We start from the raw sequence: 26,296 nt of genomic DNA, 5'->3' as shown, positions 1-26,296 counted from the left end.
GATCTCCTCCACCATGAAACTTTGAGGCAGTTTTTCTGACTGTACCAACATGAAAAGAGGATGAATAGAAAATAATAAGATTAAGAACATTGCTTCATATCCTAACAAAATAAAATGTGACAAAGATCATGCTGATGTTATTCATGCAATTTTAAGATGTGCTTTACATTAACCATTCTTTTAAGTTTTCTTTGCAGTGTGTCCTTTGTTCTTATAAACTTATGAATTCATTTCCATTTGTTATGCTTTAATTCCTTCTTGGTATGTATTATTTGGTTTGCTACGAATATTGAATTTTTTTTATATTAGAAGAAAGTGTATGTATAATTGTATGTGTACATTTACTTATATTAAACAACAAATAGCTGAGTCATACAAGTTCATTTATTGCTCATTTCTCATTTCTTTGGATCACGATTTCTGCATTATCTTATTAATTATACAGCAATGCATTTCCATTTTCTGTGGTAACTTTCTTTTAAGACTGTTCTTCAGTTTTCTCTTTTATATAGAAATGGTTCGCACATGTTTATGAATGCAGTTTTCATAGATGTGAAAATATAAGGGCATGAGAATCCTGATCGGTGTATCATTTTTTTTTCTATTTTCCTGTGGGAAGACAGTTTGCATTTGCTTTTCACTTATATATGACAAGATTCCCAGAAGTCACCTTGCTGCAAATGATTAATGGATGCAGATCTTGCCCCTCATGCTTTTTTATTTTCCTTTATGCTCATCCAAATAATGCATTGATTTAAAGCATCAGGAAATGGGTATCATTGATTGTCCACTATTTTCGTGAAAGGACATAGATTTAAAAAAATGACAAAAAATTTGATTCATATTGTTATACGGTATCCAAGCATAGATGAAGCAAAAAAACATGAGTCCTGGAATCATTTACTTCTCATGCACAAAACATTCAAAAATAATCTAACAGGGTAGCTCTTATAAGAAAATAGAAGCAAGTGCCCACTGTATGCCTTTTCCACTAAAGAAACAACTATTTGCCTCCCCATTCCCAAAGCACTGGGATCCTTTACTTTACTGGTATCTAAATGTCCATGCTATTTAGTTATTTTTTCTTTATTTTTCACAAAAGTCAATAATGCAGAGCTTCAAACCCTCTGTCCGTGATAGGTCTGGTGCCAAGTTACCATTAACTAAAGGTCACTCCTCAAAGCTTTCTCTTGGTTTCCCCAATTGTCATTGCCCCAAATGTCATACACATTAAATGCACACATGCATTGCAGAACATTTTCCCTCAGGGCCATCATGAAGCCATTCTGGGCTTCCATTTCACAGAGGTTACCAAAAAGTGTCAACAGTCGCATTGATTCATAAATCCTTAAAAAGTTTGAAGTAACAGTACCTGCGACAAAAATCTGGAACGCTTTACCCATAGAGGCATGGAAGGGATCATTAATAAAATGATATAACATGGCAATAAAGCAGTAGAGACATCTGCAGAGCTCCATATCTTTCCTATGCATTTACAGTAACTGTAAAAATATTCCCCTCCTTGGAAGTTTTCATATTTTATCATCATACAACAATGAACCACAGTTGATTTAATTTGGGGCTTTTGGCACTGATCAACAGAAAAAATGCCCTTTCATGTCAAAGTGAAAACAGATCTCAAAGCAGTCTAAATTACTTACAAATATAAAACACAAAATAAATGATTAGAGTCTCTTTACTTAGTAATTAGTTGTTTTTTGGTCTTGTACTTTCAAGTCCATCCTGTCCAGTGCTATGATAGTCTGGTTTGGGAATTGCTGTGTGTAGCATTGTAAAGCCTTACAGCGTGTGATGAGGATCCCAAAAACATGAAGGACATTGCTCATCCACAACATAGTTTATTCATGGTTTTTCTATCAGGAAGATGTAAAGGGGTAAAAAATCCAGGACATTGAGATTACGGAATGGTTTCTATCCACAAGCCATTAAAACCTTAGATTGTTAGAACAATCGAGACAAGAGCAGGCCATTCGGCCCAACAAAGCTCGCCTGTCCTATCCACTTAATTCTTCCAAAATAATATCAAGTCTAGTTTTGAAGGTCCCTAAAGTCCTACTGTCTACCACATGACTTGGTCACTTATTCCAAGTGTCTGTTGTTCTCTGTGTGCAGAAAAACTTCCTAATGTTTGTGTGATATTTGCCCTTAACAAGTTTCCAACTGTGTCTCCATTCTTGATGAACTCATTTTAAAGTCACAGTCTCAAACTGCCATACTAATTCCCTACATAATTGTAAACACTTCAATCATGTCTTCTTTTGTTTAAACCGTAAAGGTTCAGCTCTTTTAATCTTTCCTCATAACTCATCCCCTATGGCCCTGGAATCAGCCTAGTCACTCTATTCTTGACCTTTTCTTGTGCTGCTATGTCCTTTTTGTAGCTTGGGGACCAAAACTGCACACAGAACTCCAGATGAGGCCTCACCAGTGTGTTATAAAGCTTGAGCAGATCCTCCTGTGACTTAAACTCCACACATTCTGTTTGCCTTCTTAATGGCTTCTGAACTGGCAGTTGATGGTGTTGAGTCCACTACGACTCCTAAATCCTTCTCATAAGGTGTGCTTTCAATTTTCAGACCTCCCATTTTGTATTCATTGTGTGTTAGGTGTTACTATGGGAGCTTATTCCCACCAATCCAAATAGTAATTCTGTGTTAATTCACAGAAGACATTGCCTCCTGTTGTTGGTGTAACATTGTGCACATGTGCACTACGGTCATCTAGTGAAAACTGACGAAGAGGTTAAACATGCTTTTAGCATGCAATCAAGTGAAAAGATTTTAACAAAATTTATAAGTATTCTGAAAGATAGAGTGCATCACTTCAGCCACCCAGGACACAACTGACACAAGCAGTCACACATTCAAATATAATGATTTTATTTCGTCCAAGTACCTTCACACAGCACAGTATATACAGGGATGGTAAATCCTTCCTCTTTCTTCTCTACCTCCCAAACCCCTCTTCCTTGAAACACGTCTACTACTTCCTGGGTACAACTGCCCGAGGTGAGGCGGAGGGCTCCTTTTAAGCTAGATCCTGGAAGTACTTCCAGTGTTTGGGCAGAGTCCTAAGAAGGTACTTCCAGGTCAAGCAGAAGTGTCAGAATGTACAGATGGTTGATCCCTGCAGCTAACCATGGCGGCATCCAGAACCCCTAGCAGGGCTGTCCTACAGGACTACGATTCCCAGCCAACTCCGTGCCCTCTAACATGTCAGGGGAGTATATCCCACAAATAGGCTAACTGCCTCAATCCTTCCATTATTCTAGCCTCCCTTCCAGGCAAGTGATCGTTTCCCAACCTGTTCAGGATGCCAGTCCATCTCTGTCCGTCCAATTTGACCTTCCTTCCTAACAAGGGGCCTTGATTCTTCCTTAGCAGGATGCTGGACAATCCTATATGGCACTTAAAGTACAGTACATATTTAATCCTGCATGTGCTAAAGGGTTAATTTAATTTGCCCAGTTTAGGGTCGCAGGGAGCAAGTGTTCATCACAGCATCACTGGATATAAGGCAAGAAGCATACGTGGTGGATGGTACGCCAGTCCTTTGGAGGGCACAGTTGTACAGCCAAGCAGAAAAGAGTTTTCTAGTAATAGAAACTTATAAATAAAGTATCTGCTTAATTTTAATTTGCTATAGATGTGTTGAAACTGTGTGATCTGGTGGCACAAATAGATAATATTTATTTCACAAAACATAAATGACTAAACATTATTATAAATTACAAGAAAAGAATCACATTGGGCTGTCTCTGGTCAGTTTCTTGAAGTCAGTTTCATATCTTGGTTTGGTTTGGGTTGGGTTGGGAGCATGCGTTGGGCCCGTCCCGGAGCCCCCCGCACCCACCACACACACAAGGAACCACCTGGATTGGGACCCTAGTGCACCGGGTGACAGTTCAGCACCACACTATTAATAACAATTTTTATGAATTTATTTATTAACAAATGTTAGCCAGTCAAATGTGCAGCTTTTCACACAAAAGAACAACAAGTAGTGAAAAAGTAACACACTATTTGTAATGTGTTACATTTTATAATAAGTAACTATATGACATAATTACTTTTATTTTAAGTAATAAATACTGTATGTATGAAGTAATTAAGTTATTTATGTAATGTTCCCCAATACTGGCCATCACTACACACTACATGGAGTTAGTAACACAATTTAGGGTGGAGTATTCATTTAAGCTGGGAGACAAGAGCAGCTCAAGGAAATGTATAAATGTATAATTGAATTTTTTCCCAATTGCAAAAATTGCATACATAAATAATTAAACAAAACTTGGCTTTGTGGTGCAGGCACAACAACCTGCAACTCATCATTAGCAAGACAAAAGAGTTGGTGGTGGACTTCCAGCATGCCAAGGAGCCTCTGAGGCCAGTCACCATTTTGGGGGAAAACGTGGAAGTGGTGCAAAGCTACAACTGCCTGGAGGTTCAAATAAACCACAAACTGGACTGAACTGACAACACAGTGGCACTGGACAAGAAGGGCGAGAGCAGAGTGGACTTACAAAGGAGACTCAGGTCTTTCAATGTGTACAGCAAACTGCTGGAAATGTTCTATCAGTCCATAGTAGTCAGTGTGGTGCTCTATGCTGCAGTCTCTTAGGGAACCAACTTGAGTTCTAAGAGCACGCAGTGCCTGAACAAACTTTTCAGGAAAGCCTGCTCCATCACTGAGCGAACTCTGGACACAATGGAAACTGTTGTGGAAAAGAGGATGGTGGCTAGCACAAGAAAATCCCCTCTATTTCCTCCAGGAGGTGCTCTCGTTAAGCACTTTTAGCCAGAGGCTCATTCCAGCATGGTGTGCTAAGAAGTACCTCTGAGGGTCATTTCTGCCCATTGCTATCAGACAATTTAATGCTTCCACCCAATGCACTCATTCAGATTTATTTATTGATTGATTGTATTATCTGTCTTGTGAATCTGATTCTTGTTTTTCATGTTTCTGCTACTGTATTCATCTGAATTTCTCCATGGGATTAGTAAAATTAATCTAATCTCATCTAAATACATTTGTACTCATTTTCAGTTATTTAGGAGTGCCTTGGTAAAATGTTTTAGTATTGTCGTTCATAACACTTAGAAGGCCTGCTGCCCATGGACCTCATGACAATGGAAGGCATTCTTGTTTGTGTGTAACCAAAATATTGTCTTTACAATTTTTTCTAACTGGAAATGACAGCTTCCCCATTTACAGAGTAGTTAAGGCTCACACACTGTATTGAGATATCTCCAGTTCATTGCACTGGATAAATCAATTTCTGACAAAAGCTGAAATGACAATGCAACAATTTAAAAGAATGCAAATGTTGAGTGTTTCAAATGAAAGAGGGAAACTGACAATAGCAATGAACAGTTTTCACTTTCAAGACAGATCGCAAGCCAACAATAGGAAGCTTTCTGCATTTCTTTCTTATTAGACGACTTTGAATTATGATTGAACTGCCAAGTTTGCTTTTTAATAAGGGCTCATGTAAAAAAGTGACTAGTTCTTTCATGGCTTGTTATCAGTTAAGCAAAGGCTCCATTGCCGGCATTTTGCTTTACTGTTAGCCAGAGTGTTGGCATAGCTTACTTTGTAGGATTTCCTTTGATTGGCCTGCTTTTGAGCCAATAAGCAGGCCATAAAATCTGTAAAACCTTTAGTTTATAAAGTACTTTTTTCCCTAAATGAACTACATGTCCAGGTGTTCTACAGAAATAGCTCAGCTGCCTGTTCATTCCTTAGAAGGTCTGGCTGGCAGGTTAAGTGATTTCCTCTCAACAAGCACAGACTGAACCACAGGGGCACAGGAAAGGTGGCAAACTGTAGAAATGTTGCCAGTCTAAGTCAGATTCATATTGTCAGCTGAAACTTTACTTAAACCTTAAAAGTCTGTGCTTTTTGTCTTCTACCCTAGGCATCTAATTGTGGCACTGTATGTCACTGCCATCTTGACCACTCTGTTCTCCCAATTTTGAAACAGAAACCAATAACATATCAAATGCCACCAGCACCACTAATTTTTTGCGTACTATAGAACACTGTAGAATATTGTTTAATGGGCTAACAGTTAATAAAGGACAGAAGTTACTTGTGGAGATTTCTTTCTTCTTAGCCCAGGGGTGGGCATAGTTGGTCCTGGAGAACCACAGTGGCTGCAGGTTTTTGTTCCAACCCAGTCCCTTAATGAGAAGTCAATTATTGCTGATGAAACACTTAATGCTTAAGTGTCAGTTTAATGCTTCATTTTAGTGGTCTCACTTGTTAAGATTCCCCATCCTTAGTTGCTTATTTCAGTCTTAAACAGCTGTATTCACTGTGTTTAATTGCTCCTTATCTACTCTCTCTCTCTGTATATAAAATCCTAAGCCTAAAAGTGCAATGGTCATGTTTTTATATGACAATTTTTGTCACACTTTAAATCAGGCTTATTTTAAGACCTACATATATATGTTTGGTATCATTCTTTACAGAATTTATCCAACTTTAATATGATGTTGTTAGATTTTCAGATTCTTATTCTGTTTTTAAATTAAAAGTAAAAAATATGAAGAACTCACTATGGTATAGCAGGTCTGCCGCCAGTTTTTTAAATCCAGTTTGCCGTGTCAGTCTCTGTGGGCGCGACTGCATGACCGCGGGGAGTTGATGAGGTAACTGGGGTGAGTCACACCTGCACATGTGGGAGCAATCGTTATCAATTGCTTCATCGGCTTCCTGTGGCATGTGATTAAGGCACTGCGCCCACGGAGATGTATATGTACGGGCCACCACAAGGGGAGGGGAGGGAAAAAGAGACATGATAGAACGGGAGAGAAGACGGAGGTTAAAAAAACGTGAAAGACAGTGAAGGGCAGACGATACAGACATCTGGATGGAGAAGGCAGCACGAGCTGTGGCTCCGTGAGGGAGTGCAGGCTGTGGGGCTCGAGGGGCTGGTTCGTCCCACTAAATAATTAAGTAGAGACCTCCCAATGGATCCAAAGGGTGAGCTAGTGAGCGCGAAGGAAGACAGAAGGTGAGCCGATCTCGGATGGGCTGTGCAATGTGGAGGCAGCCAAGATGGGGGGCGGCTGAAAAGAGTTTGTGGCTGCTGAGTCTCCACCAACTCCTCAAGGGATGGGTGAGCCGGGGAGAAAGGAGGAGGTGGGCTGAGATCATGTGAAGAGCAAGACAGCATTTTTAATCTGCATTTTAGCTGATTTTTTTATTATGGATTATATCCCCACTTTTCACTGGTTTTATGGATTTATTTGTGTACTTTTTTTGTTTTTTTTAAGAACACTTGACTGTGGGCACTTTTGGTTTTGACTGTTTTTAATAAAAGCACTTGAGCACTTTTCACAATCCCCTGACTTCAATGAGATTTGTCCTCATTTGTCAGCTCAATTCGGTCATAACTACTGTATCGACAGTGTTGGTTCAACACACTCTCATGTGGGAAATAAAAGACAAAGAGTAGAACAGCTGCTGTACAGGCTTTTAAATGTTCAAAGTGCCGTGCGAGATGCAGATCATGTGGCACGGCAGCAGCAGTAAGCCAGCAGCTGATCGAGCAAAGAAGAGGTAAAGAAAAATTGTGTTTCCCATTGAATCACCGTTTCGGAGGAGCAACTGTGTCTCCTTCGAGTGCGTTCTGCCCCTCTCTTCACAATGCGAGTGGCAGAGATATGAGGTGGCTGGCGAGTGAAACGAGCAGGGGGGAACCCCCTATTTAGCAAATAAAATGTAAATGACAAAGCAGCCAGCAGTTCTCCATCTAGCTTGTTCCTATTTACATCTGGGTGTGTTCATCAGGCGCTGCTTGATTTAATAAAACACTTAATAGAAAATGTGACAAATTGAAAATGATCCGCTTTAGGCTTCAAATCATTTGAATAATATCCTTGAAAAGGAAAAAAAATCTATGATATAAGAACCTAAAATTGCAGGCTAACAAGCCATAAAATTAGGTAAGGGTTTGATGGCAACTGGGCGACAGTCAACTCTGCGAAAAGACAACTCGGCGAAAACACAACCTGGCGAAAGACAACCCAGCGAAGAAACAACTTGCCGAAATACAACTCGGTGACATCCTTTACCAGATGTTTTAATTATTTTTAAATGACAACGTGATTTAAAATGTTGAAAAGAAATTTATATAATTAAAGAATGAACTTTATTCTGCAGATGGAACAAACTCTATCTTACATTATCTTCTGCAACCAAAATTGCTAATCCTTTATATAAATTGTATTGACTGTAATCGTATGATAACGATATTAAAAATACAAAAGTTGACCTGTGAGTACGGCTTAACGAATATCTTTACTCTCAATGTATTGGGACTCTCATAAAGCAGGTGATTCTGTGGATTTTCCGGCACCCTACGTTGTCATTTAAATATCATTAAAAAAATCTCTTTGAACCCAACTATTACCTAACTGGTAAAGGATGTCGCCAAGTTGTTCTTTCGCTGAGTTGTCTGTCACCCAGTTGCCCCTGAACGTTAGATAAGGTCTGAGATTGGTGAGGACTGGTTTCTACTTAAGCATATGGGTTGGAATGAAAACCTATAGCCACTGCGGCCCTCCAGGGCCGACATTGCCCCATTCCTGTCTTAGCCTAACCTAATTAGTAGTGTGGTGGCAGATGCAGCACTCTGGATTAAAATACCATTCTCTGATATTGTCCATTTTTACACTCTGCCCTGTTTCTGAATGGATTTTCCTCCAGGTACATCGGTTTCCTTCCAGCATCCCCAAAACTGTACAAGTTAGGCTAAATGACAATTCCAAATTGGCCCTGTTTGAATATGAATGAGCCTGTGATGGTTTCCCCTCAGTCCACTGCTGCCCAGAGAGGATGTGGCCCTCTTAAAATGCTTAACTGGTTTGAGAAGGTTCTGTTATTTTATACAAGAACCTCATCTAAATAAAGAATTTATATTGTAAAGTTGTGCTACTTCTACCTGGAACAATAAATTCAATAAGAGTCAAAAATGGTTGTTTACTAAACACAAATACACAAAAGAGCGATGAGAGAGACAATCAAAGATAAAGTGACAAATAAAAAACAGTCACCCTCAGCTGCCCCTCCACAGAGTATGACCTCTTACTATCAGTTAGGGTGGCCCATGCACAATCATTATAAGCTTCTGACAATTACACTGAAAATGCCTTTTAACTATACCAAAAAATATTCTTTCTCAAGTACGTGTACCTCCAGCCACACTACCACCCTGCAGGCAAGCATCTGCCCCAGCTTCTTACCAACTTCAAGGCAAGGTCAGTGGGTTTCTGGCAGGAAGTACGCATTTAAAAACTACACAGGTGTCACATTTGCTGCCATCCCTAGAAGCATTTCCAGCAACAAGATCATACTGAGAGAGTCTTGGCTCTGTCACAGATCAGCGCCATCTGCCAGTCCTAATTATCCCTGCATTTACTGTATTTGAAATTAAAGCACCAGAAGCCTTTGTTAGCTGCTTGCTTACCTGCCCACCACCAGTGTGTTACAAGGTTCCACTCTTCGCGAGTGGAAACTTGTGGCTGATATCTACTGCTCCAGAGTGATTCCTTTGGTGTTCTTCCATCCCTAATAAAGGATAAATATGGGTACTGGAAATTTGGTGCATGTTATATAAAAGTGTTTGATGGTTTTCTGATTTCCAATATCCCATAATTATACTTCATTTATAAATAGGTTATAATCATTTATCCGTGCTATACCATTATGTCAATGATATTTATATTTTTTTATATATTTGTCTTTGTCTGTCCAAGTTGTACCATGAAGTGGGATATTATTTTTCATTTTACTTATTATACAGGGTGGCGCAGAGAAACGGGAAATTTTCAATTGATGTTCAATGCACAAATAAACGGAACACGTACAAATCAGTTTACGACCAAAAAGTTCGCCAGACTTTTGCATCTGTTCACAACCACAGACTCGGTATACGAACAAGCAAGTTTCCCTTTCGGTTTGTGCGCGCTGATGATTTCTGCACATGTTCAGTCTCTCCCTGTTCATTCTCTGTGCAGCGAGCAAGAGAGAGAGAGACACACACACAGGCACACACGCTCGCGCACGAGAGAGAGCCACCCACACACACACACGCACGCGTGTGAGAGAGAGACACTGCTGGACGCATAAGGCCGAGAAGGCAGTTAAAGAATGCACCAGGCTTGTTTTTGAAGAGACAGATTCGAGCATTGTTTTAACCTCATTGTATTTAATTAAGACTTTTTTCTATTGGATTTTAACCTCCACTTCTGTTTACAGCGATCGGTTCGTAGTGTGCATTGTTGCAATGTTACTTTTCTTAGTGGTTTATTTAATTATGGATTTTTCAAATGTTTATTTTTTTCCCTGTGCTTAAAACTCATTAAAAAAAGTGTTTTTAGCGAGCGGTTCCTAGCACTATAGCGCGAACTCTTGCAGTGTTAGTTTTCTCTGTTGTTCAGGGTTTTCTCAGTGTTATTCAATGTTTTTACATTTCGTTTACTATTACGTTGTGCATTCTATGATATACTTAACTATATTTGTGCTTAAAAATCTTTAAAAAAAATATTTATATACAGTTCATACGGTCTGGAACGGATTAATTGTATTTACATACAATCCTATGAGGGAAATTTCTTCGGTTCACGACTAAAACGGTTTACGACCAGAGTTTTGAAACGAATTATGGTCGTGAACAGAGGTTCCACTGTACATTTAATGATGAAATGTATTGTACATATACAATTAATGATGGTAATCAATGTTCATTTAATTTTGATCTTATGTTTTGAAGAAAACATCATGAAGGTGTTGTTCATTTCTCCGTGCAAATTCTGACAGCCTGTTCTGGAAATTCTGGATTGTTGGACATAACGTGTCAAGAGGAATGGCAACGATTTCTTCTTCATCCTTCTCTTTAGTTCAGCAATGGTTGCAGGGTATGTGCGGTACACTTGGCTTTTAAGATGTCCTCACAAAAAGTGAGATCTGGGGATCTGGGAGTCCATGGAATGTCACCGATGCGTGAAATGACGCTCTTTCCAAACAATCGTCGAATAGCTGCCATCGATTGTCAGACAGTATGCGAAGTGGCTCCACCTGGGGACTTCTTTTTTAAGGCTGAATTTGTTTCTTCAAAATTACACACCCATGTTGTAATCCCACGAGCAAATGGGACACGATCATGATGTCCTAACTGGTAATGGCACCGAAATTCCCTTTGCGCAGCAGTCACACTATCACCATTCTTATAAAAGTCTTTAACACCATTGCGCACCACTCCATTGTTCCATTATAACTAATGGCAAGGGGTTCTTAACGAGGTCACATTGGTCAAAAACAACTGCCGACACCCAAGGGTCGCCAACACTTAGTTTCCAAATTTCCTGTTCCCTGTGCTACCCTTATTTAAGGTTGTTTTAATTATTTAACCTTATACCCCTCCCGCCAAACATCTTTCCTCTTTACTCTAGAGTATGCTTGCTTCTTTAAAATATGTATTTTGTTAATCTGTGATGATACATTTACTGTTCATTTCTTCTATTATTATGTGTATTTGTTTTTTTTATTTTCATGAACATTGGTTCTGGGATTTGTTTATAATAATTTTGGTCTCTTTGGTTTTTTCAATTGTTTTAATTCCATTCATTCACCTCTATTATACAGAATTATCTTCTTCATAAAAGTATTCTGCTGGTATTGTTTTAACCTTTGTTTTATCTTTCTTTGTCATTTCTTGTAGTGAAAAGTCAAGCAAAATGACACCTTTTGTTGGCTAACTAAAAAGATTACAATATGCAAGCTGTCGAGGCAACTCAGACCCCTTTGTTCAGGCAAGATGTAATGGTAATTGATGTAATTTAATTACAAATGTAATCAATTACCATTACATCTCGCCTGAAGAAGGGGCCTGATTTGCCTCAAAAGCTTGGATATTGTAATCTTTTTAGTTAGCCAATTAAAGGTGTCATTTTGTTTGACTTCTCACTACATTCATAATGGCTAACACAGTACAACACCCTAGTACTACTTTGTCATTTCTTGCATTTCTAATCTTATTTGGTGCCCTTTTCATTGCCAGTATGATTTGGGTATGAACAGTGGCCTGAATATTGTTGTTTGGCCTTTGTAATAATCAGCTAGTTTTGATAATTTCTCAAATCTGACCAAACAGTCTGCATTGTTGTTGGATTTCTTTAGGGAGTTCTAATGAATGAAAGGTGATTGATTTTCTGTCGATGGGAACCATTAGTTTAAAAATGCAAGCCATTGCTGAAAGATCTTCCGTGTTGTTGTATTGGCCAATGGATGTTGTCCAATTTCACTTTAAATTCCGTTTCATTTGTTTTAGGGATATAATTTTCTTTACTTGCTGTATGTTTGTTAAACGCCTGAAGACTTTAGTTGTTGTTTGAGCTCTTGATATTCCAATGTTTCCTTCTGGGAAACATTTTGCCTTTTCTAGTTAGCAACTGGATTTCTTTTATCATTGTTTTATTGCACAATGAGTCTTTATTGTTGGTTCCCATTGAGAATAAAATCATCTTGACTGTGTTTATTGAGTTTGTTTTGTTTTTTTTTCCAATATTTCTACTAAATTCATTGTTTTTGCACCAGGGGAGCAATCCACTTATATTTTGTGTTCCAGATGTCCTGGAATGTCCATTAAGCTTGACATTATAAGGATGGGTTTGATGACTTTGATAATCATAATCTTGGTATTTTCATTAGGATTTACCATGATACTCGATTAGTAAATATGCCCTGATTGCAACTCAGAACAAGGTATTATGTCTGATGAGTGTCCAGTTATATTGTTTTCAATTAAGTTACTTTCTATCATGATATCTCTTTCTTCTTCCTGTGTTTGGTGACTGTATCTTAAATTAGAGACATTATTGGCTTCAATGTTGTCTATCATTGCCCTTGAATCATTACTGTCGTTCTTGTATATTTCCTGGTGCTCGCTTAGCAGAGAACCATAGATGCATAGAATAAGTTACCAAGAAGTGTGGTAGACTGTAGGACTTCAGGGACTTTCAAAACTTGACTTGATGATTCCAGAAGCATTAAGTGGACAGGAGTGGTGAGCTTTATTGGGATTAATGGCCTGTTCTCATCTAGATTGTTGTAGTGTTCTAATGTTCCAGCAATGATTTCTTTTGGCTGATGTTCTCTCATTAGCCTCATTGAGTTTAAGTTCTTGTATTTCATTATATTGACCTGTGTTTGTGTGTGTACTCCCTGTGATTGACTGTCCTCACCCTATGTTTGTTGGGATAGGCTTCAGTCCCCCCGGCAACCCTGGTTTGGATAAAGTCAAAAGAGTCTAGCTGCAGACCTCCAGAGCTCAGTGAGAACACCTTGCTGTGGTTACGGTTAGGTTTAGGGCAGAGTTACCTGACACAAGACAAGTAAGCCACATGGCAAAAGCCTGCAATTACTAAAGCCTGGAATTACTAAATTGCGGAGCTGTGGGGGTCTGCATCTAAACCCATCTCAATTAAACAGGTTAGACAATGACATAATAATAATAATAGATATATTCGATTTATCTCTTCTTGTTTGTATACCTTGATATTATGCATGTGTTATGTGTATAAATATTGTAGAGATTTTTTTTGTACTTGTTATTTTAAGCATTTCACTACATATTGTACTATGCATTTAATTTGTATGTGACAAATAACACTGGATTTGATTTTGACATTTGTAAGCATTCTAAGCGCATACTCATTGAAACACATTCTCCAAATATTTATTGAATTAAACTTAATTGAATTACAGTAATAAGAATAAGAATGATATGCAAAAAAGCCAGAAGATAAAAAAAAGCAAAAAGAGGATGCATTCTCTTATGAAACGTTTGCAAGGAATGGCAAGACGATTTGTCACCAACACAAAGCCATCAGTAAAATCAAACTGAGCCCAGCCAGTAAGCACATTCTGTAACTACAGGGAGTTAAAAATGCTGCCTTAGCCACACAGTAATCAGTGCGCTACTGCACAAGTTGGCTTGAAGTCATAAGGTCACGAGCGTGAGTCACAGAGGATGATGAGCAGAAGATAAATGGCCAGGCTGGCAGGCAGGGCTAAACAATATACCGACTAAATAGTCACATGCAAAGAAAGACACTTGATTGTCTGATTATAACTCTCCAGACACACTGACATTACCCACAATGTGTGTTTACAAAGCTGTCATTTTGGGCTGAACCTTTGACTCAAAAACACCACACACTTGTTGCCCAGATTAATTCAAGTGATTTTGTGTTGTAAGCCAACAAGCAAAAATATAACACATTCAGAGTCCAAGATGCATTGTCTGATGGTTTCAAATTAGAACAGCAGTGATTGCAAAAGATGACTCATTCTATTAAGGGAAAAGAAAATGAGCCATGCACTGCACGAATGACTTTAATTTCTGCGCATCTCTGAGGCACATCACCATCAGGCTGACACGTATCCTCGTACAGTCACTTGAATTTCATTAAAAAAAAATCATTACTCCCGCAACAGTTGAGATATGTGATGACTATTTCAGCAATAAAGCATCTAATGCTATCTGCTTCTCATCGGAAAGCATATTTTTTGAGATCAACCATGAAATGTATACTAAAAACGGCCATACAGGTCCCAAGTGTGGACAAAACACAGCCACGACGTACTGTAGTAACAAGGAAAAAATAAATTTTATGTATCACATGAATGAAGTTAATTCCACAAAGTACTCCACCGAAATTCATTAAAATACCCAGCTCAGCTATCTTAAATAGAAAAGCGCTTCTATTTCTCACCGTTCCCAAGATTCATTTGCAGGTTCAAGAAGCCAACTAGATGTATTTATTTTTGCACTTACCTGGTGTGAAATTGTATCTTGCAGAAAATCCAATTGCTTCCAGCTCTCCATCAGCAAAAAATTTTATCCAAAGGTAACGGCCACTGGATTTGATAAACGGCGGGCTTTGTTGGCCACAGTAGCGTCCGATTATGGGTGAAAAGCCAAATGGTCCATCCCGAACTTCGATGTGATCAAATTTGCACTCCCATGAAGGCTCTATGGAGTATTTTTCATCAAAGTAAAGATCGATGCATTGTCTGGGAGCAGCTGAAGGAAGAAAAAAAAAAACAAAAAACAAAGTCAAGTGTGGTGATTAATGGGTAAAGAAAAAAGAAGCATAAAGCCAAGCTACAAATGGATAACTTCACGTACCAGGAATGCAAAGTGGGCCTGAGCTGTTAAGGGCAGAAAGCAGCATTCACATCCTAGATAATCACTCAGTTTTATCTCTACTTTCTAAATGTGTTGGATTTTGTACATTTGATGACATGACACACATTTACTAAACTCTCTGTGATGATACAGGGCCTTCAGGAAGTACTTAAACCCCTTCACCTTCTACACATTTTGTTCTGTTGGTGCCTTGTGCTAAAATCATTTAAATTCATTCACCTCATCAAACAACACTCCATACCCGTGAATGACAAAGCACAGACAGGATTTTTGAAAGTTTTGCAAATTTATTAAAAATAAAAAGCTTAAATATCCCAATGACACAAGTATTCAGACCCTTTACTCCGTATTTCATTGAAGCAGCGATTCCAAACTTAAGCCTTCACGGGTCCGAAACAATAAGCTCCACACAACTGTTTTTTGGGGATTTTCTGTCATTCTTCTCTGCAGATCCTCTCAAGCTCTGTCAGGTTGGATGAAGACCACAAGAGTACAGATATTTTCAGGCATCTCCAGAGATGTTTGATTGAGTTCACGTGTTAGATCTGACTGAATAACTCAAGGATTGAGTTGTTCTTTGCTTTATGTTGAGACAGGCGGCCACGGCCATTACCTGGATACCAATGGAATGGAAGGAAGAGAGTGTCAGTGAGGCAATACCTTCACTGGGATGCTTGGGCGGCTGTGGCACCACAGATTCTGCAAGGCATGCCGGGAGCTGGAGTTTGGTTGCAGCCTTGTTGGGTTCTGTGGGGCTGCCAGGGGTAGCTGCAGAGCCCTCTAGTGGACTTCAAGCACACTTGGTAGTGATTCCAGGTACAACTGATGAGCCACCTGGAATCACTCCCAGGACCTGAAAAAAAGGAGTTGCCTCACTCCATTCGGGGAGCCAGAGTTGGGAGGAGGTGGACGAAGCTTGCCTGGGGAGGAGTGGAGGTGGAAGGACAAGGGGAAGAAGCAGAAGAAGGAAAGGCTTCTGGGCTGGACTTCATATTTGTACTTTGGTGCTTTTGTGCATTCCCTTATGTGCGGTGCTCTGTAGTGGGGAGCAAAGAAAAAGCACTGCCCCACTTAAATAAACTGTGTGCTGTGTGGCAAACTCGGGTACTGCCTGTAGGTGTCGGGTTAGGATGGCTGTATGCACCCTTGGGCTTCACAGTGTGTAAGGTCATTACCCTGTTGGAAGGTGAATCTCTGGCTCAGTCTGAGGCCCAGAGCACTACGGAGCATGTTTCCATTAAAGATCTCTCAGTACTTTACTCCATTCAGCCTTCCATCAACCCTCAACAGATTTAGTTCCCAGCGTCTGAAAAACAAGCCAACAGCATGATGCTGCTACTTCACCAATGAAATCGAATTGCACAGCTGATGAGTACTACCCGGTTTCCCCCAGATGTTATGCTTAGAATTGAGGCCAAACAGTCCAATCTTGGTTTCATCAGAGAATCTTGTTTTTTTATAGTCTGAGAGTCCTTTAGGTGCCTTTATGCAAACTCCAAGCAAGAGGGCTTTCATGTGTGATCTGTCACTCCGCCATACAGCTCACATTAGTGGATTGTTGCCATGGTGGTTGTCTTTCTAGAGGTTTCTCCCATCTCCTCACAGGTTCTATGGAGCTCAGACAATGTGACCATTGGGTTCTTGGTCACCTCTCTTACCAAAGACTCATCATTGCATATTGTTTTTGAGCAACCAGCTCTAAGAACAGTTGTGCTTGTTTCAGATTTATTCCATTTTAGAATTATGCACTCTTGGGGACCTTCAGTGCTGCATTGTTTTTTTGTTTTTTTTTGTAGGATTCTCCAAATCTGTGCCTCAACACAATCTTGTCTTTAAGATCTTTAGGTAATTCCTCCGACCTCATGGCTTGGTTTTTACTCTGAAACACATTATCAACTGTTAAGTTTCTATAGAGAGGTGTGTGCTTTACCTAATCATGTAAAATCAATACAATTTAAACAGGCAGACTCTAAACAAAGTGAAGAAACATTTCAATGATAATCAAATGTACCTGAGCCACATTTCAAATGTCATAGCAAAAATACTGAATACTTGTGGGAATGTGATGTTTCAGTTTTTTGTTTTTTTTAATAAATTAGAAACCAAAAATCTAAAATCCTGCTTTCACTTTATCATTCTGTGGTATTGAGGGAAAAATAGATTTAAACTATTTTATCATAAGGCTGAAACACTGCAAAATGTGAAAAAGTGAGGGGTATGAATACTTAGTACAATGATATTTTAGTATAGTATTAGCAGTAGAGGACAGAGGTACCATTCATGTCAGTAGTTTCACTGTCTGTTGAATTTACATTTTTACTAATGCCTGTATTCCGGAAAGCACAACGCAGATTACAAGAAGTAAACCATCTTACTGTTCATCCTATAGCTAGGTTCCACAAATGTTAGACAGTCAGCCAGTGCCTGTAATGAATGATCCACTCCTCTTGTTAGTTAAATCCAGGCTGACGACCAATTATTCTTAAACAGAGTACCCTGCTGGATTGGCTACTTATATTACAAAATTCTTTATAAACACTAATAATGATAATCATCATGACCAGCTATTAATAACCTTTACTTATTCTTCTTTATTTCTTTTATTGTGCTGAGGCATTGGGTGCCACCTTTTACAGCCTTTTCCATCTAGACAGACAGATACGGACGCCCACCACAGTATGTGTTTAATACAATTACGCACATTTACGAGTGCATTTTTGAATGTTCATTGATATGATGGCAGCCCGAGTCTGATGGTGGAGCTCTGGAGATTTACGTTCTCCAGAAACTGTGAGTACTGTAGCTCGATTATCAAGGGTTACCTTTCAATCATGGTTCCTCCCCCTCCCTTGGCTGCGGTTCAAATTCTTATTTAATGACTGTTTTGTTCAGTTTTGATTCTTTTATGTTAATATTGTCATTTACTTATTTTATCTGTAGTTTTGTATCTTTTGTTATGTTTCATGTGTTTTGTGAGTGGTTCCCCAAGAGGCGGGACCACCTGCCCATCACTGCCAGGGACTGCCCTAAGCCCTATAAAGGCAGGGGGTTCCCACAGTTTCAAATGTACTCTGAGTTAGTGAGTGTTCTTGTCATCTGCTGTGCTTTTGTGACTTTTTCTGAGTTTTCTGAAATCCAGACCTTTTATCTTCTATTTTCTAAACATTCGTTGGATTCTATACTGCGACTTGGTTGCTTTTGGAATTGCCTTTTGCAGGCATTGTATGCCCTTTGTTCTGTTCTGAGCTTATCACTGTGGCAGAGTTTTTTGTGAAATAAACCTTTTATTTGTTAAATAAACTGCATGTGCCCTTACATCTACCCAGGGTTTTGTGGTAAATCCCACCCCCATTGTGCATTTTTGGAACTGCTTGGGAATTAAATGTTTTGGGTCTTCTATTTCAGAACACCGAGTAAGTATTTCTTCTTATGACTTGCTATGTTATCCGTATAAGACAGATTGAAATCTAAACAATCAACATAAACCTTAGCATATTCAGCGATATTGTTTGAAATACATCATCTATAGGAATTTTTTTTATTGTATATACTAGTAAAATGCATTGCATCTTTCATTCCAACAGATGGCACATCACAAAAGATTAGCACTGCATCTATAAAACCCAATGAAACCAAGTTTTTATAATAAATGTAGTAATAAAATGCACTGCAGTTTTTATTCTAATAGATGGTACATCTCAAACATTAGCACTGCCTTGATGAATCCCATACCAAATGGCATGTAACAGCGACAAAGCAACCAGACGGGGACACAAATACAGAGGCAAAGGCACTTGTCCTTTTATTAAGGTGGATATATATAATATATCCTGAATTAAACAGATTTGAGAAGGTTATGTTAGCTCCTAATGTATAATATTTAATTTATTAACTTATAATTATTTGTTTAAATGTATGCATAGGGAGCATCTACCAGATTCCAGTAAAGTAAAAGTACAAGTGCTTGAGGATGTGCGGTCACTAATGTGTTCGTCTTTATCATCCACAGACTGCTTTGACATTACGACTGGTCTTTGCCAGGAGATCTTGCCACTTCTGCCCAGGTCCCATTTAAAGAGTGACAGTGGGGGAAGCCAGCGTTCACTGATGAATAGCTTCTAATGAAGACGAGCTTCTGGAGGAGACACTCCAAACCAAAAAAGAGAACAGGCCTACGGAGAACCGGTAAAGCCTAAGAAAAGTAGGTTGGCAAGTGTCTCTTTACTTTTTCAGAGCTTTACGTTCAGTAATTTCATGTCTGTTTGTATTAAACAGGGTGTCTGGGTGGATCCCAACTCTTTTCCAATCTCCCTCTCATTTCTTTTATTTTTTTTCTTTTTACAATGATAAAAAATAGTGATTGGTATTTTTTGCTACTGTTTTACGAGATACGGCATGTATTTTCAGCTCAGAATAATTAGAAGTAAAATGAAATGAACCCTTGGTTAGTGTCTTAACATTATAAATCAGAAAACATTTGATGAGAACCGTCCATTCAGCCCCACAAAATGCGCTAATCTTATTTACTTAATTTCTCCAAATTAACATCAAGTCAAGTTTTGAAGGTCCCAAAAGTCCCACTCTACCGCAATACTTGGTAATTTATTCCATGTGTCTAGGGTTCTCTGTGTGAAGAAATCATTTCAAATGTTTCTGTGAAATATGCACTAAAACAAGTTTCCAACCGTACCCCATGTTCTTGCTGAAATCGTTCAAAAGTACCATGCAGGATCCATTGTGCGAATTCCTTTCATAATTGCAAACACTTTGAACATATCACCACTTGAGGTCTGTTTGCTTAAATGGACTCCATCTATGCGAAGTTAGCCTATTTCCTCCCCGTATGCATAGGCTTCCTCTCACATCTCCAAAGATGTACATGTTGGGTTCAACGGTGATTGTAAATTGGCCCTGTGTGAGTTTGTATGGGTGTTTGAGCGGGCCTTCCAAAGTACGGGTTCAGTATCAAGGGCTGGTTCCTGTATTGTACCTGATGCTGCTGGGTTTGGCTTTCTCCCCCTGAATTAAACAGATTTGAGAAGGTTATGTTAGCTTCTAAAGTCTTAAGATTTAGAGTATCTGGGAGCACGCTACACCGGAAACACCCTAGCCAAGAAATAAATCAGGGCACAAGGGCAGTAAGGTAACAACATTATCAATTTTGATAGAATGCCACCCTTGTCATTATGTTATAAGGAAATATTTTTCTGTTGGTAAGTTTAATTTATGTCATTGCCAAGGACACTGCTCTAAACTCTGAGATAAGGTACACACTGTTACTTTAATCAAACTCTATTGTTTAACTGACCAATTTTCATTACATTTGTGATGGTACATGTTTTGAGAAAGATACAGAGCAAGGAGCAATCAAATACCATGAGTCATTATGTTGTTAATTTGTGGTGGTATGAAGACGGTGCTTTCAGACTCTCCATTTCAACTGAAATGATCATTGCATGAACTCCAGCATCCTCACCAGGGCATAGACGACTAACAATGAAGCCATGATTCTAATGAATAAGGTCTTCATAGATCTTAGTAGGGCCAGAGAAGTGGTTCAAAAAGTCTACCTCAAAAAATGACAAGATCAATATAGTTATCTAGGTGAGCACATGCCACAGAATATCCCCTATGGCACTGAGTAATTCATCAAGTACAAGTTCACTTTGTGATGAAATGCCTCTCTGCTGAGGCAAACAAAATAATGTCATTGTGATTTGGTTTGTGATAACCATGTCCATGGTCCCATGATATGTGGCTCATAGATTTAACTTGCCAGCTATCTAAGGTCACATACATAACGATGATGGGCCTCATTCTCATTTGACAGGTAATGATGGCTTGCAGAAATAATGGTTAATGGTTATATGATTTCTGCCACACAGTTTAATGAAAACCCATCCTAGTCATGGCCTATGTACGTTGTGTATGATTTGATCTTCTCAATGTGTATGTGTACCTTGGTTTCTTCTTTAATCTAAACACATAGCCAATGATCTCTTCTGGGCTTGCTTCTTGTTTTGCACCCACTGATGCCTTTAGAAGATCTTTCAACTCTGGTAAAAAAGGGATGTATGGATGGCTTACAGAGATCCAACCATTTCTGTTTGAGGTAGCAGTATAGAGAAGTGATTTAAGAACTTAATTCTCAACCTCAAGGTTGCTGCCTCAGTCATTCTGTCTAATTCTTAGGGTGTGAAGATCTATAGTTAATATTTAATTAAGAATTTCAAGAAAATTAATCACACCTAATATCAAGATGTCTGATACTTATAAAGAAGGATTACAAAGATACAGCATGTGCCACACAGTTTGCAGGAGACTACACAATAATACTGATACAACTGATGACAGTTATGTGAATGACACGTTATGTTTACAGTGCCAAAAAAGTTGAAGATCGTAAGATGAGGTTCACAAATGAACAAAAAACATACATATCATTGCATGTTTATTGTATATTACTTGCCTGGTCCATAATAAATCTTAAATCTTAGTGCAGAAGAATCATTTAACTGATATTAATTCAATAGAATGGAATCCACAGTATACAATACCTTCAACATCACTCACGACACTTAGTCAAAGGGCAACAGACTCGAAAAAACCCGTTCAAAGGTATTTATAGCATGTACCATAAAATACATTGCGTTCTTCATTTCAACAGATGGTGCATACTCCTAACACTTTAGCTTAATAATGGAAAATGTAGAAAATGAAAAATAATAGGAATAAAAAAAATCATTTGGTATAAGATTCTCACCAGCCGCACATTTTATTACTACATAAATTACAAAATTAATTTCAAAAGATGGCACCTCACAAACATGTAATGCTGAATATGCCCATTAGAGTGTAACTGCCAGACAGAGAGAAATCGGCTAATGCTGTATGTTATGTTGGTACAATATTATTGTCACTAGTTCAATGCAGACATTTACAGTGGATCTCAAAATTAGAGAGAAAGTTTAGACTGCTTTACTTTCTACACACTACAAGGCAGTATTCCTTAAACTGTGTTTTTTGACCCATTTTGGGGCATGTGAATTCTGAAATTGGGTCACATTGATCTGTACAATTGTACAAAATGGAAAAGGGCAATGAAAGGTTGAAACAAACACACCGGATGCCAGTTGGTGGTGATTCCTCAAGGGGAGTGAACAACAATCAGCGGAAAACCTACTCCGCCTTCCCTGATGATGGTCACCATTGAATCTCCAAGGGGATCGAATCGGTTGTGCTTTTCATGGAGTTGCTTGGAGTGCTCTTATGTCTTCTTTGTGTAGTTTAGGCTGCCATATCAGCTCACCAAAAGCTGGACCTTCCAGATTCAGGTGCATTTATAGGACAATTGACTGAAACTCCAGGCATGTGATCGCAATGTAACTAATTAAAACCAATTGTTTTAGTAGTGTCATATTAAAGGGGGGTAGGGGTCACGGTGGCGCAGTGGTAGCGCTGCTGCCTCGCAGTTAGGGGACCTGGGTTCGCTTCCCGGGTCCTCCCTGCGTGGAGTTTGCATTTTCTCCCCGTGTCTGCGTGGGTTTCCTCCGGGCGCTCCGGTTTCCTCCCACGATCCAAAGACATGCAGGTTAGGTAGATTGCCGATTCTGAATTGGCCCTAGTGTGTGTTTGGTGTGTGGGTGTGTTTCTGTGTGTCCTGTGGTGGGTTGGCACCCTGCCCAGGATTGGTTCCTGCCTTGTGCCCTGTGTTGGCTGGGATTGGCTCCGGCAGACCCCCCGTGACCCTATTCGGATTCAGCAGGTTGGAAAATGGATGGATGGATATTAAAGGGGGTGATAAATTAAGTAATTAATTATTTTGTGTTTTACATTTGTAATTAATTTAGACCACTTTAAAGGGAGAGCTATCTCCAGTCTGGAGCATAACATGCAGAACAGAGAAGTAGAAATAGAAAATGTTCAAGAATTCACATATTTGGGAAGTGTAGTGAGTAATGCCAGATACACTGATGAAGATAAAGTTCCAGCAGACCTAGTCTAGGTTAAGACATTAAGACCAGTCTGGAGGAACAGGACACTGAGGACAAGTACTAAAGTCAGAATATTCAAGACCAATGTGAAATTGGTACTCCTTTTTGGATCAGAGATATGGAGAGAAACAAGCGCCTCCATTCAAACCCTACAAGTGTTAAGCAATACCTCACTATGGTAATGGACTAAGCAACCCACATCAACTACAATACTGTAAAGGTTAGAAAGTTGAGTTCGATAGGTCATACATTAAGGTAAAAAAAAAAAAAAACAGGTCATTACAAAACAAGCATTGGAGTTGTACTTCTAAGGAAAATGCAAAAGAGGAAGACCCAAAACCACCTGACACAGGGTATTAACACTAGAATCCCTGAAGCCTATGAAAAAAACATAATCCCGGGCCATCTTAAATTCCTTAGCACCTCTTCATCAGCGGCTTTTGTTTAGCAAATTTGTCGATCAGCACAAGCAGCAGGCAGCCTGCTATACCATCCCCTCCACCGATGGAGCTGAGTCCGTCGCAAAACTCTCAGAGCTCAGGTCTCTTTATCTTGGAATGAGGTGCCTGGAGTTGTATAGGGTAACTAATATCCCGTTTTTTGGAATACATACATTTCATGTGTGTTCCGTGTCTACAATGATCTGTGTAAGTGTGGGATGACAGGAACTGCTGAACACATAGCTAAAACAGAAACTTTTTCCATATTATGCTAATAATGACGTGAAGTGTATCATGTGTGAAGACTTTAGTCCAAATATCAAATAATCACGTGTGCTTATATTCAGCATTCTGCTGTTATGTACCTAAAATCAGGAATAGGTTACAGATATAAATTTGCCAGGCTAATGTGGTGGAGCACTCTAAAAAAAACTGCTACTTTAACATGGTTTTCACATTTTAGTGTAACCTTAATATTCTGTATATTATCATTTTTATCAGGGCTCCACAATCTGTACTCATCCCTTCTTTCTCTTTCTGTTCTTTTTTCTGGTTTTCTGTGGTGGTGATCTGCGCTACCACCATCTGATCAGGGCACCATGCAGTCCCTAAATTGATGGATTGAAGGCCAGAGGTCCACATGACCATCATAGTCTAATTCTTCCACATGAAGCCCAAAAATAATGAGGACTGATTAAAATCATTTATGTTAGGTAGAATGCCTATTGGGGACTTGGTGGTCTCATGGCCTCAGACCCGCAGAGATTTTGTTTTTTCTTCTGCAGCCCTCTGGGTTTTTTTTTTGGTTTTTTTTGTTTTGTTTTGTTTTTTCTGTCCTCCTGGCCATCGGACCTTACCTTATTCTTTGTTATTTAGTATTGCCTAATCACATTTTTATATTTTTATTTTTATAAACTTTTCTTTCTACATCATTTATATGAAAATGTGCTATAGAAATACATGTTGTTGTTGCAATTTTTGCATGATTTTAAGCCCGATTTGCAGTCGCTGAATGAGTTTTTGAGCAGGCATAAATTTCACCTTCATTGGCCATTGCCTCACATGCAGTATGAGAGGGTTTCTTATGGCCAATTACATCACACAATTGGAAGTCGTATGACTGAAAAAATTTCTGTCATATAAAACATTGCTTGTAGCGTGAGCAGTCTCATGAGCACTGATCACAGTACATCATACATTTGATATTGCCGTTTTGCATTTTTAACTTCTACAATATAAATATTATATAGCAACATATGTACAACCAAATGGCTAATGACAAAAGCATCTTAGAAAACCTTTACTTGAAGAACCTGAAATTAACACGCACAGTGGTAAATTACACAGACTTTGTTCCTTTAATTCTCTCTGTAAAATAACAGATTGTATTGCCTGCACCTCAACTATCCATGTGTCCAGTTAGGCCATTTTCTTTTCTTTGTACTTTCAGATCAGGACACAGCAGGAGTCCAGAATGCACCTCTTTTCTCTTTTGACATTTTGAAGAGCCTGTGCCCATATTATTTTTATTTATTTTTTTTTTTGAATGGATAAGGCTTTATTGCAAAATGTCAATGGGTAATACTGTACATCTGGGTACCCGTGTGACAGCATGTCAACCAGGACGAATGTGCTTGTCTAGTTTGAGCAAATATGAGATTGGTGACTGGTGCATTGTGCATAGTAGCTTGGCCACAATTTGTGAAAATCACACTGTGTACGCCTAGCATATTAAAACATGCATTCAGTATGCACTCCTATGACTGAAGTGAGCACCCACAATGGAGAACTGGCCTGGCTCATTACTGAACAGAGATGCCAAAGGTCAGAAGACATTTAGCCATCTCTAAGCAAAAAAGATGGTCCTACTTGAGAACTTGGTGAATGTTAATATTTTCTCTCTGGTCATAAAGAGGCCACTGAGAAAGCCACAGCGGAGTAGTCACTCAATTTTCTTTTCTCTTTTTCAAATGTGAGCTTCGAGCGTGTAATGAATGAGCCGAGTTTTTGCTAAGGAGTCTCCAGCCCTAGAGAATGGATTCACTATCTCAATTAAATACACACAATATCAGAAGTATCACAAATGTGACTATATAACAAGGGGCCACTTAGTGGGGTCATTGATTCCACATAATATTTTGGCACTGAGCGAAAATGTAAGAGCCAGTGTGAATTGAAATAAGCAAAAAAGTCAGTCATATATTGAAGCAAGCAATTGCAGATGCAGAAAAAAAAGAAATTAAAATGACAACATTTTTCTCAACATGGCTACATTTCCTGCTGCAGTACTGGCATAATAAGATGATGCGAATCTTTCTGACCTGTAGTGATTCTGTAATATTTATTACAATTCAGATCAAAGTATTAAAAATAAAATCTGACAGCAGACAAGCCCGGCACACAGGAATTAAAATTTGTTTTCAATCAGTAAAGATTTAGGCTTATTCCAGCTGGACTGTAGCACATATTTAATTCCAGTGGAAAGTCTGGACAGCTGTTTTCACACACAGGGCCAGCCAGTTCATATGACAAAAGGTGAAAAGGCTCAGTAACCCACAATATGGTATCTTCAAATTAATGAGGGGGTCTGCACGGATCAGAATCCCACACAGAACATC

At 38.9% G+C, this 26,296-nt stretch overlaps 1 protein-coding gene across 3 annotated transcripts in view; it reads right to left on the bottom strand.

The window, feature by feature from the left end:
• The window catches only part of neto1l (neuropilin (NRP) and tolloid (TLL)-like 1, like), a 407,478-nt gene that overhangs the window by 365,016 nt on the left and 16,166 nt on the right, over positions 1–26,296 (bottom strand). For all 3 annotated transcript variants that reach the window (XM_039754358.1, XM_039754359.1, XM_039754360.1), the window contains exon 4: positions 14,870–15,118. In XM_039754358.1, coding sequence (XP_039610292.1) covers positions 14,870–15,118 — 249 coding nt within the window. The remainder of the gene's footprint in view (positions 1–14,869; positions 15,119–26,296) is intronic.

Source organism: Polypterus senegalus, chromosome 5 (assembly GCF_016835505.1).
Source record: "Polypterus senegalus isolate Bchr_013 chromosome 5, ASM1683550v1, whole genome shotgun sequence".
Classification (NCBI taxonomy): Eukaryota; Metazoa; Chordata; class Cladistia; order Polypteriformes; family Polypteridae; genus Polypterus; species Polypterus senegalus.
The sequence above is the reverse complement of the archived record's forward strand: the minus strand, read 5'-3'. Positions and strand labels throughout refer to the sequence as shown.